Source organism: Pygocentrus nattereri, chromosome 19 (genome assembly GCF_015220715.1).
Source record: "Pygocentrus nattereri isolate fPygNat1 chromosome 19, fPygNat1.pri, whole genome shotgun sequence".
In the NCBI taxonomy this organism is placed as follows: domain Eukaryota; kingdom Metazoa; phylum Chordata; class Actinopteri; order Characiformes; family Serrasalmidae; genus Pygocentrus; species Pygocentrus nattereri.
Genome location: NC_051229.1, coordinates 37,190,133 through 37,203,479, shown reverse-complemented (window position 1 = coordinate 37,203,479; position 13,347 = coordinate 37,190,133). Strand labels below are relative to the sequence as shown.

General features: G+C 42.1%; 2 protein-coding genes across 2 annotated transcripts; both read right to left on the bottom strand.

Moving 5' to 3' along the window:
- Positions 1 to 693: 693 nt before the first annotated feature.
- Positions 694 to 2,170, bottom strand: LOC108424094 (claudin-3-like). The gene has a single exon (XM_017691885.2). It carries the CDS (start codon positions 2,066 to 2,068, stop codon positions 1,421 to 1,423), a length of 648 nt encoding a protein of 215 aa, XP_017547374.1. The 5' UTR covers positions 2,069 to 2,170; the 3' UTR covers positions 694 to 1,420.
- Positions 2,171 to 11,941: 9,771 nt separating this feature from the next.
- Positions 11,942 to 13,121, bottom strand: LOC108424093 (claudin-4-like). Its single transcript, XM_017691883.2, has one exon. The coding sequence runs from the start codon at positions 13,055 to 13,057 to the stop codon at positions 12,401 to 12,403; it is 657 nt and encodes a 218-aa protein (XP_017547372.1). The 5' UTR covers positions 13,058 to 13,121; the 3' UTR covers positions 11,942 to 12,400.
- Between the last annotated feature and the right edge of the window lie 226 nt (positions 13,122 to 13,347).

Sequence of the window (13,347 nt, the reverse complement as noted above, 5' to 3'; positions counted from 1 at the left end):
GCCACTGCTAAAGAACCCATGAAGAACCCCCCTTTTTCTAAAGGAGTGTGTGTCCTTTTGTTGCCAGTAAGAGATGAAACAGCTGCTAATCCTAATCTAATCGGTCTAATCTACATCTCATATCACTGCAGTTAGATCAAGTGAAGGGTAATGAAGAAACTGAACATCAGATGTTAACAAAATCAGAGTTTATTACATTGTTAACTTGATACATGTGTTCCAACACAAGCAAACGCAGAATTCAAACCACTCGCTTTCTTGAAAGAACAGAAAAGCAACCAGCGTGTTCCACCAGCTCGACACCAGCGCTCCTCTCCGCCTCACTGCCCACAATGAGGTGCTCACATTGTGTCTCCTGGCTTCCTTCCCGCTGTGCTGTGCCACAAGGCCCCTTGTGTAAGGCAGACTATAATGTCCACCAGCTCAGGTAACTGCTTTTGTCTTTCTCTCATGAATAATCATTTTCATCTCATGTGCTCAACAAAGTCAGCCGCTCAATATTAGAAGCAACAATAATAATAACAAGCAACTGAGAGATACTTATAAAAGGGACCTTTCTCATTTTCTGCATAATTAAATGGTTAAGATGTAAACAAAGTCATTCAAGGTGGTTTGGTGTGAAATGTTCTATTCTAGAGAAACTTAGAGTCAGAATTGTTTACAGTGGTGGTGATAGGAACCAGACGTCCACCTCTAAAAGCTCCCTCACAGAAAGTTCCTACATGAAATGGTTATGAATTCATTGCCTGATGTCTGAGACACTGTTTTACAATAGCTTTTAAAAATGCATAAATCCATTCATACCGTTGTATTTGCGTTGTAGTTATGGTGACGCCTGGTTCCTATCACCACCACTGTAAAGAAAAGTCTCTACAAAGAGTTTCTACAATCATTGAATCATTTCATTGAACATTGAATTTTGCAGATCCGTACCAAAAAGTCACATGTAAATTGTGAATAATCACATCCAGAACTGATTGTTTGTTCACATGTGAACACGATTTATTCATGTGTGATGTTTTCTTGTCAGCGTTTGGTTTTTCACATGAGATAACGTTCTTTTTAACATCCTTAATGTGTTTATATTTACATCGAAAATTCATGTGACTTTTCTATAAGGGGAACAATAAGTCGAATATCCCTTTACACCCTTCTTAAAACATAAAAAAGTAAGTGTCTCTTGGGCTGGAAGGCTTTTCTTTACTGCATTAGAAAATACACTCATTTCACTATCGTGCGGCCTTTTTTGTCTCCCTCAGTGCATTAAAAAGCCAACCAAGTCCATCTTTTCACAGGTCGACAAATGACAAACGTTCTCCTTCATAGCGGAGTCTGAGAGGGCACCCGTATTACATACCCTTGTCAAAGAAATGACACCAAACAGAGGTGTGGGATAGTTTTACAGTTCCTCATTTTCTCTTCATACGTAGTCTCTCCTATCGTAGCCACCGCCAGCTGTGGAGCGAGGGGCCGAGTAAGCCATCCTGGAGGGGTTGTATTTCTTCTCCTGTGGCGGACAGGAGCAGCAGAGCAAGGAGCCGCCCATTAAGAGGAGGGCGGCTGCAGCCCAGCCGATGTAGAGCGCGGCCCCGAGCTCCCTCCGCTGTGCGTCGGTCAGCAGCGGGTTGTAGAAGTCCCTGATGATGCTGTTGGCTGACCAGCATACAGGAATCAGCTGCATGAGCCCGGCCACAATGAACAGCACCCCAGCGATGATCATGACTTTGGCCTTGGAGGACTCGTCCTCAATGCAGTTGGTGCACTTGGCGCCGGCGATGGACACCAGCACAGCCAGGACGGTCAGCAGGATGGAGATGACAGTCAGCGCTCTGGCTGCTTGGAGGTCCTGTGATAGGGCCAGCATGGAGTCGTAGACCTTACACTGCATCTGCCCCGTGCTCTGGACAACGCAGCTCATCCACAGGCCATCCCAGATGATCTGGGCCGTCACAATGTTGGAGCCGATGAAGGCGGTGACCCGCCACATGGGCAGGGCGCAGGAGACGATGGCCAGGAGCCACCCCAGGACGCATAGCACGATGCCTATGAGCTCCAGGCCGGCAGACATGGTCGACGTCGGGTTCCTTCTTTCTTCAGCTGGTTGAGTTTCTGCAGTGATGGTGAGATCCAGCCAGTGTCTCAGAGTCAGTGATGTGGTTCCTCTGCAGAAACAAGAACCTCTTTATACTCCAGCCCAGAGGGGTGGAGTCGTGCAGGGCAGTGACATCATCCAGAGGAAGGACTTAGACTCTGCTGACCTGCTTTTGCCAGCCCTGAATGATGGAACAAAACGTTATGAATTAAGGAGTAGGAGTAGAAGCCACCTAGTTACTGAACATTCATTTGTAGCTGTTGGGCAAAACGTTCCCAAAAGCCCACGGCGCGTGGTAGTACCTCTCCACACCTGCCAAAAAGGAATGTCTAGAGCAGGGGTGCCAAAACTTTTTGTCATGCCATGACTGAGGTGGGTCCAGAGGCAAAAGGATGAAACTGAATACAAATAAAGACACAAGTTTCAGAAATGCACTTTATCATATCGCACTGTAACTAAATCTGTAACTAAAATATAAAATTTACTGTGACTCGTACAAATTCAAGAATAGAGTTAAATAAGTTATACACGCAAACATTTGGGCACATTTGTATTGTTTATTTTTATTGAAATGAAACACACATCCTCTGCAGTGAACACCAGACAACTGACCATTTTTATGGACACATTTTTACTTGTTGAATAAACTTGAAAAGAAAAAATGGCCTGTGCTGAAGTTATGGCACATTTCCTAGTTTGAGTTTTATTTTTTCCAATACAATAAACGCTCCCACTTTATATTAAGTGACTCCAATAACTGTGTAGTTACAAGTGAATACCATGTGCAACAACACTGTGACTACTGGTGATTTAGTCAATATTACAGATGGATTACAGAAGTACAGCCTGTGTAATTACACATGTGTATCAGTCTCAGTTTTGCTTAACGTAATTACAGTGGATCTTAATAGGGACCTGATAAACTTAGCAAAAAAATGAAATGTGCACTAAAATGAGCTGAAAATGCAATATTTAGCTGTGTTTACTGTATATGTCATGTCATATGACTGAGGTGTTCATACTTTTGCATAAGACTGTTTCACAATAAATTGTATATACAATTAATCTGCACTCCTGATTTCTTCTGTTTGCATATATCTCAGATGCGAACACCAAACACTGCACACTAAAGCTGTTTCTGAACATTTGGGAGGCCTAAGCACCATCCAACTTGGGGGCATCCATTCACCTCAATTATATTATTTTGTATGAAGGAATAAAAAAGACTTTTTTTAAAATTAATAACAAAAACTGATCAGGAAAAAATTTAATGAATGCCAAAGTAAGTGCATACAGTACTGTGCAGACATATTAGTCATCAAGCAGGAGATATTTCTGTTAAAGTAAAAGTGATTGAGTTTTAAAAACAGATTAAAAGCTACAGAGAAAATGTGGCTCCTAACAACCACCTGGAAGACCTGGCAGACACCAAAACTGCCCCCATCAGATAAACAGCACTGAAAGCTTTCATCTTTGAGAGAGAGGAGAAAATCAAGCTGCTTCAGATCTGAAAACATCCACAGGTGTTTCTGTCCATCCTTCCACTGTGAGAAGACCACTCAGCGCTGTGGGTCTGAAAGGACGTGTAGCTGATCAAGAAGAACCTCACTGAGAAGAGGAGATGGACACATCAAACAAAGAAGCTGAATGGTGGACTGACCACCCCAGAGACCAGAGCTCAACACCACTGAATGGGTTTGATTACTTCAGAAAATCATCAACCAGCTTCTCAGACTGAGCTTTGGAGGCGTGTCTGCAGATTCTTTGAGGAACTGAAAGAATGGAAGCTGGATTAAAGGGGAAGATAACACACTGACCCTCACACAGCTGAGATTAGATCAAGTTTTCAAGGTTTTTATGTAACTTTCTGTTTATGTTTTCTGCTCATTTTTCTGCTGAAAATACATCATTTTTACCTAATGGCTGTTTTTCTTGCCAAATTTATCAATAACATTTTCTACCCATATCATATTTGACATGAACAGTATTAAAGAAAGAAAACACACTAATGGGGCTTCTTATGGCTCAGATGCCCTAAGCGATTGCTGATATGCTCTATATGGGCCTGCTGTATGTGCAACAATTTCAAATCATATTCCAATGACCGAAACTTCTGAATCTACACTTTGCACACATTTTCTCCTCTTTTTTTCTGTGAGCTACGAGTCAGAAGTAACTCTTCTCAACTAAATGCAGGGTGAGTCAAAAAGATTCATCCGATTTCAAAACGACTCATTTCTCTTGTAAATCATTACAGATCAATGCTGCAACTGTAAATGGTTTAAATGAGCATAAGGTTTATTATGTAATTGTACAAGGTCTCAGTCTGAACCTCCTCCAGCTGTACAGACAACATCAACACCACAGTCAAACTCATCCCATACTGGATTGAGCATGTCAGGTGTCGCTGCACTCACAGGTCTTTCAGTGTGATTTCGGAGATCATCCAGTGCTGTGGAATCAACAACGGACACTCTGAGCTGTTGGAGCTTCACTGCCCATGAAAATCACACTGCACAGCAATGACGCATTCACTCTTATTGAAGTGGAGAACGCCGAACACTTTCTGCTCAGGGGTCTCATCTCCTCTCAGACTGAATGGAGCCAGCTTCCACTGACAGTCAGAAACTCTATGACCCCCTCTTTCAATTGGATTGTGATTGTTTCCTAGACGCCTCACTGTTCTAAAAATATGGCGCTTTGAAATCAGATTCATCTTTTTGAATCACCCTGTATAACAAGGAAGTGAAGCTGGGAATGTGGCAGATGCTCAGATAAGAAGTCTTCACATAAAGAGTCTCAAAGAGCTGCCGTGTGATTATCCGGACATTCATTTGTTTGGTAACTGTGTCCTTCTTCAAAGAGCCACTGTTCTTGCTATGGGTCTCAAACCTCCAATCAGCTGAGTCGCTGTGCCTCTGAGGTGTCTTTGTATTTGGGTAGGTGATGGATCCTATTTCCAGTAGTGTGACCTCAGCTTTGGCTAAACTGCAGGTGAATAACAGTTAATGTTCCTGGGTACCTTTTAAACGCTTTTACAGGATTAGTTCTAATGGTCACCTATGCAAAAGCCAATGTTTATTATGGAGTTAAAGTGACACCACTGGAAATGGTAAAGCCACCAAATATGCTGACCAAGACATACGGTCACCTAAAAGTGTAATCTCAAGCATGAAGTACTCCATTGTAGAGAAGGCTACAGAGTTCATCACAAACCTCCCTCACAGAAAGTTATGAAGTTGTGAATATCCTGCCTGATGTCAAATTTCAAAACTTCTACAGAATTTAATGTGTGAGATATAAACAGAGTGATTTCAAAGTGAAATGGTTCAGATGTCTTTACAGTGGTGGTGATAGGAACCAGGCGTCACCATGACTACAACACAGATATAGACACTTTATTTACCATCCAGAACCACCACAGAACCTACATGTCTTCAGAGTCTTCATGTGGAGCGTTGTTGATGGGAAAATAGAGACAGTTTTGAAAAAATTACTTTTTTTGAGAAATATTTGGCCTCACATGTGCATGTATTAAAAACTATCTAATAATAATAATAATAATTATTATTATTATTATTATTATTATTTTATTTGTTTTTACACTTATTTTACATTTATGCGTGATTCAGTGTGAGAGATGTAAACACAGTTATTCAAAGTGGTTTTGTGTGAAATGGTTCAGAAGTCTTTACCACCAGTGAACCTACAGGTCTTCGGAGTTTTATATGGAATGTTGACGTTTTCTTTGGGGGTTATTTTGGTTATTTCACCATGAGTGGATTTCACAAATACCATAAAATTAGCAGACATCAGAAAGTGTATTCACGGCCACTCCAAGTATGTTCGGTGAGGGAGCTTTTAGAGGTGGAGGTCTGGCTCCTATCACCACCACTGTAAAGAAAATCTTGGTGTAATGAACCATTTGAATGTCTGCATTTAAAATATTTAGACATTTAGAAAAATCCACTTTAAACCAAATCATTCAAACCATGGCTATGAATAGTGTCTCATTAAAGGTATATGCAGTGGGAGCAGAGAGGTGGTGCAGCCTGTACAGTATGTGGGGAGTCGTTTGAGGGAGTGTAGGAGTAGCCCAGCTTATTTTTTGTATTTTTGGCTCAGAGCAAAAGTATGTCCAAAGCATTTCATTTCATCTGGGTGATATGCTGGAAAGTTCCCAGAGACACCCAAACTCATTCTGAGAAAATAGACAGACATTCAGCATCATAACAGTATTTATCAGTGGGGTCAACCATGGAAGCGACCCTCATGTCTAAGCAGAGACCCTCGTGTCTGGTTTGCTATCTCTGAACTCCACTCAGACCCACTCAGAGATATATGCCTCATTACAATTTCAGCAATAAAACAAACAAAACCGATTAAATCAGTTGATAATCATCCTTAAATTTTTCAAATTCTCTGAATAAGTCATTCAGAGCGGTTTGGTGTGAAATGGTTCAGATGTCTTTACAGTGGTGGTGATAGGAACCAGGGGTCGCCATGACTACAACACAGATATAGACATTTTATTTACCATCCAAAACCACCACTGAACCTACACAAGTGTTTATATGGAATATTGATGATGGGAAAACACTGGAATATCTAAAAATGTGAAGATTTCTTTGAGGATTATTTTGCCTCACAGCACCCAGCATGTTTCTCTCAGTCATGAGTGAATTACATTAAATGAATTAAAATATATTTTTAGCAAAAACTATCATAAAACAATGTGTCAGTCACCAGGAAGTGAATTTGTGATAATTTTCTGTGAGGGAGATTTTAGAGGTGGACGTCTGGTTCCTAACGCCACCGCTGTAAAGAGTTATGACTCTAATTTTCTACTAAAATAAAGTATTTCACACCAAACCTACACTACTGACGCTCACATTCCTGCGCTGTTCACACTGGACATACACTATATTTCCAAAAGTATTCAGTCAGCCATGCAAATAATTGAATTCAGGTGTTCCAGTCACTTCCATGGCCACAGGTGTATAAAGCCGAGCCCCTAGGCCTGCAGACTGCTTCTACAGACATTAGTGAAAGAATGGGTCGCTCTCAGGAGCTCAGTGAATTCCAGCGTGGTGCCGTGATCGGACGCCACCTGGGCAGCAAGTCCAGTCGTGAAATTTCCTCACTACTAAATATTCCACAGTCCACTGTCAGTGGTATTATAACAAAGTGGAAGCAATTGGGAACGACAGCAACTCAGCCATGAAGTGTTCGGCCATGTAAAATGACAGAGCGGTCAGCGGATGCTGAGGGGCATAGTGCGCAGAGGTCACCGACTTTCTGCAGAGACAATCACTACAGACCTCCAAACTTCATGTGGCCTTCAGATCAGCTCAAGAACAGCATAGAGAGCTTCATGGAATGGGTTTCCATGGCCAGCAAGCTGTATCCAAGCCTTACATCACCAAGCGCAATGCTAAGCATGGAATGCAGTGGAGTAAAGCGCCGCCACTGGAGCAGTGGAGACGAGTTCTCTGGAGTGACCAATCACGCTTCTCCGTCTGGCAGGTTGATGGACGAGTCTGGGTTTGGCGGTTGCCAGGAGACGGTACTTGTCTGACTGCATTGTGCCAAGTGTAAAGTTTGGTGGAGGGGGGATCATGGTGTGGGGGTGTTTTTCAGGAGTTGGGCTCGGCCCCTTAGTTCCAGTGAAAGGAGCTCTTAAAGCTTCAGCACCAAGAGATTTTGGACAATTTCATGCTCCCAACTTTGTGGGAACAGTTTGGGGACGGTCCCTTCCTGTTCCAACATGACTGCGCACCAGTGCACAAAGCAGGTCCATAAAGACACGGAGGAGCGAGTTTGGTGTGGAAGTCCTGACCTCAACCTGATAGAACACCTTTGGATTAGGATGGAGCATTTGAGCATTTTAAACTTGAGTTATAGAAGTTTAATACAGCGCATCATGTACACTATATTGCAAAAAGTATTCACTCGTCTGGCTTCACACATATGAACTTGAGTTACATCCCATTCTTAATCCGTTGCAACTCTTCAACTCTTCAACTCTTCTGGGAAATCTTTCCACAAAGGTTAGGAGTGTGTTTATGGGAATTTTTGACCGTTCTTCCAGAAGTCCATTTGTGAGGTCAGACGCTGATGTTGGACGAGAAGGCCTGGCTCACAGTCTCCACTCTAATTCATCCCATTCATTTTGGCCTTGCTCAGGAGCGCCCTCTAGCATTTAAGAAACCCAGAAGACGTTGCAGAGTGTTAATTCTCTTTTCTACAAGTTCTCTGTTTTGATTATCTGTCATGATTGGTGCAGTAGTTACTGCAGTGCCATTCTATTGCCATCAGGTTCGATTCATCTTCAGATAATGAGCGTTACGTTAAAGAAAAACATTCAGTCTGAAGAACAGAACTGATGCACTAATACACAAACCGTACAGTGTTGAAAGGAAAGAGGCAAAACAACTTGAAACTTGAAACTGTTAGCATGTGGTTTGGATAGTAAATATACTTGTAGCTGAGGTTTTAGTAAGTTACAGATCAATTTCTTTAAAACTTTCTAAAACTTCAGCTCACAACTAAACACAACCATTCCAAGCCATTTTGCCTGTTTACTTTAAATGCTGTATTTACTGTATAAGGTGCCTGAGTTCTGTCCTTCAGTTATTTGAAGCTGCATTGAACTAAGAGAAGTTTAGTAGAGTTGACTTTTGTCTGTAACTAATAAAAGAACTACTAAACAACCAACCACTAAATAAAATTCTCTACTGAAGACTCGAGACATGACCCTGACTCGCACCTCAAAGACTTACGCCGAGTTTCACCTCAGAGACTCAGGATGCAACTTGGACTTGGACCTCAGAGACTTAAAATGACTCAGACTCACACTTCAGAGATTTAAAATGACTCTGACTCTCACCCCAGAGACTCAAGACAAGACTCTGACTCACATCTCAGAGACTCAAAATGCGACTCTGATTCACACATCAGAGACTCAAGATGCAAACTCGGACTCGGACCTCAGGGGATTCAAGATGCATCTCTGACTCACACTTCAGAAACTCAAAATGTGACTCTGAAACACACTTCAGAGACTCAAGGCATGACTCTGACTCACACCTGAGAAGACTCTAGACAAGACTCTGGCTTGCACTTCAGAGACTCGAGGTGTTATTTCTTATTTCACATTTCAGAGACTCAAGGCATGACTCTGACTTGCACCTCAAAAACATGAAATTTGACTTGAGGTGTTATTGTGACTTGATCTCAGAGACTCAAGCTGACTCTGACTTCTGCTCCAAAGACTCGAGATGCAACTCTGACTCACCCTCCAGAGACCTGAGTTGTGAATTGTGGCATAAAGGAAGCTGTAGTAACCTCGACATTCCATAAATTCTTTAGATGGTTCAGGACCATGGGCTCAAATATGTGCCAAGGTATGAGGTGTGCTTCCCAAAATATGGACAGTCTATGTATGTCTGGATCTGAACTAGTTTGTCAGCATTGCCTGTATATGTACTCGTATATTGTTTATGTGAGAATTTGCTTTTCCCTTTACTTTTCAGGATCCCTTTCTATGTGTTAAAGAGGAATTCCACATTTTTTTCACATTTTCTGCAAAATGAATAGGGTTAAGATCTAAACAGAGTCATTCAGAGCGGTTTGGTGTGAAACTCTCTGTTCTAGAGAAACTTACTGAGTCAGAACTGTTCACAGTGGTGGTGATAGGAACCAGACGTCCACCTCTTACAGCTCCTTCACAGAAAGTTCCTACATGAAATGGTTATGAATTCATTACCTGATGACTGAGATTATTAGAGAGGTCTTTGAGAGGTTATGAGGAAAAATAGTCCCCAAAGAAAAATGATTTTATTTCAAATTTTCCACTATTTTGTCATCATCAGCATCCATACAAAACGTGAAGACACGTGGAGGTGCACTGGTGGTTTTGGGCAGCACATAAAATGGCTATATTTGTGTGGTACACACTGAAAAAGATGGTTCTTTAAGAGTTATTTGGTAAAAGAAATGGATCTCTTCAGAACCATGACTAAAATTACATGGTGAAATGGTTCTTCCAAATAACAGAGAACGTGTGGTATATGGTTCTCAAAAGAACCTTCTTAAAAATGGTTCTTTACATCACCAAAAAGGGTTCTGCTGCTGTCACAACGTCAAGCTGTACAGAACCATATCGCTGTTGTCGGAACAAAACCTTGTATCTCCAAAATGGTAACTTTACAGGAGAAGGAAAAAACCTACTTTACTTTTAATGTAAGTCAATGGAACCAGAATTTTTTCCAGGTCATTTTGGGCCGTTTCTTTTTGTCTATTCATCATGAAATTTCCACACAACATAAAGGACAACACGCATTTTAAAATTATGTCAAAAAGTGAAAAACTCAAAAGATTCACAATCTGAAGATCCATTTCACCATTAAAAGAACTATTTGAGCACGCAAATGTTTCTTTAGAGTGGATGGTTCAATATAGAATCATTTTCTTTACCAAAGAACCTCTGAAGAACAATCTGTTTTGAGAGTGTGGAGCAAAATTGTCTCTACAATCAACCATTTCACATCAAACCACTCTCAACGAGTTTCTTTATATCCTAACCACTGAGTTATCCAGACATGTTTACTTCTCCTTTCAAGAACAATCCATGTTTTCACTAACCCGCTCTTACCTTCCCGAAACGTGACCCCTAGGACCCCTTCTATGTTTGAGGATCTCATGGGTGTTTGCTCATCACTTCACTGCTTTAACTACAGGAATGGGCTTCGGACACGGCCCAGAAACTCAGATAGCGCGCTTCCCTGACATTCCACAGCCAGCCTCAGTCCTCCTGCCCTGAAACAGCTTCATTGTCCCAGGGTGGTTTGGACAGTTGGATTAAGGCCCTAACAAAGGCAAGATTCTTGTACAGAAAGCTAATAGACCTGAGAGGTGGGCAGATAACTACACTGACAGAGGATCCAACTCAGCACCTCATTATTGAAGACTTGGAGGCTTGTTAGGCTTCCTAGATTCCACATCTTTCAGATTTTTTGGACATTTTATGAAGCCTGATTTATGGCTGAGGCTGAAAGTGGCTGCATTTATTACCTACATTTTAAAAAATAAATTAGGATGATGGCATCAAACGCCACGGCTGATAAAATTAATGTTTGGTTTGAAAGACAATTTTAAATCGTGTTATTAAGACACATTTTATAGCATCAGGGTCTGCAAATGAGGCAATTCAGTAGATAAATGGAAGCCCACTGATTTTTCAAAATTTCTGCAAAATTTCATTGTCAAGATGTAAACAAAGAAATTGCGAGTGCTATGATGTGAAACGCTCCATTATAGAGAAACCCTGATTTGATCATAATGGTGGTGATGGGAACGAGACGTCTAAAGGCCTCTAAATGCTCCCTTGCATACAGTAAACATGTTGTTTGACACATTGTTTTACAGAAGTGTATATGTGGGGCATTAGGAGAAATAGTCTCTAAAGAAAACTTCAGATTTTTTTCAGATTTTACACTATTTCACCGTCATCAATATTCCACGGAAACACTCAGAAGACACGTGTAGGTTCACTGGTCGTTTTGGACAGTGATAAAATGTCTATATTTGTGCTGTAGTCATGGCGATGAGTTATGTTTTATCACAACGCCTCATTCCTATCACCAACTCTGTGAAGAAATGTGAGATTGTGAGTTTCCCTGAAACGCTGCATTTCACATCAAACCACCCCGAAAGACTTTCTTTATGTCCCAACCACCGAATTACACTGAAATTGTGGAAAGTTGGTGGAATTGTGCTTTAAAAGATGGTAAAAGTAATAGTGCTTAAGCCCGATCCCAGTTCTTTATACATTTAAAACAGCAGTCATTTTAGGAAACAGTTGTTTATTTAACTATGATACAGAACATATTTAACAGGCATGAATTTTAATACAAAGACACATATACAGTTTTACTTGGCCTTTTAAAAAAACAACATGTAATAGTTCTACCATTGTGGAATAAAACATACAAACATGATACCACATTTAATTTCCCATCCGCTGAAAGATAAAGTGAAATTAAGCCACTTTACAATTGTGATAGCCACCTTGCTGTACAGTTAATATGCAACCAGAGACAAAATATACAGAACGACTCCTCTAAATGACCTTTGGACGTCAACAACGACAGAAACAGACTATTCAGCCTATATGCGCTCCTGCGTCCAAACACACAGTGCTCCAGTGCACACTATGTTCTCTTTTAGGTCAGGATGTTATCAGTCTGATGAAAGCAGGTAGAAGGCTAGACTCTTACCAAAGATCTCTCTTGGCAAAGCTTTGGCTCAGACATAATCCCTTCTGTCGTAGCCACTGGGAGCTGCGGATCTGGTGGTGGAGTAAACCATCCTGCTCGGTGGAGCGTACCTTTTCTCCTCCCGTGGGGGGCAGCTGCAGCACAGAATCGCTCCCCCTATGAGCAACAGAGCTGCGGCCGCCCATCCCAGGTAGAGAGAGGCGCCTATCTCTCGCTTCTGCGCCTCTGTCACCACCGGGCTGTAGAAATTCACTATGATAGCATGGGCTGTCCAGGACACCGGGATTATCTGCATGACGGCGGCGCAAATGAATGTCACTCCGGCGGCGATCATCACTTTGGCCTTGGTTCCCTCCTCGTCGATGCAGTTAGTGCACTTGGCCCCTACCACGGAGACCAGAACTCCAAGCACCCCAAGCACTATGGAGATCACGCACAAAGCTCGGGCGGCCTGCAGGTCTGAGCTGAGGGCCAGCATGGAATCGTAGACCTTGCACTGCATCTGCCCCGTGCTCTGGACGGCGCAGCTCATCCAGATTCCCTCCCATATGATCTGCGCAGTCACGATGTTGGAGCCGATGAAGGCTGTGACCCTCCACATGGGCAAGACGCAGGATATGAGGGCAATGATCCACCCCAGAGTCGCCAAGGTGACGCCCAGTATCTCTAAACCCAAAGCCACCATTCTGTACCCTTGAAAAGTGCTTCACTCCACCAGAGATATCATAAACTGAGGGAGGTTCTCAGCAGTGGCCCAATGCTTTATAACTATCTCCGCAGGGGAAGGTGGGGTTTTGACGGACGAGGCCTCATGGGGATTGGTCAAACTTTTCAAAATAAAGTTTTCCCCTCCTAGTTTAACCTTGGCATGGAAACTTCTGTAATGATTCAATGTTCTGCCCAACACAAGGGAAGTGAATTGATAACCAGGGCCCAGGGGCGTCTGGTTAAAGGATAACTGGTAGGTTACACTTA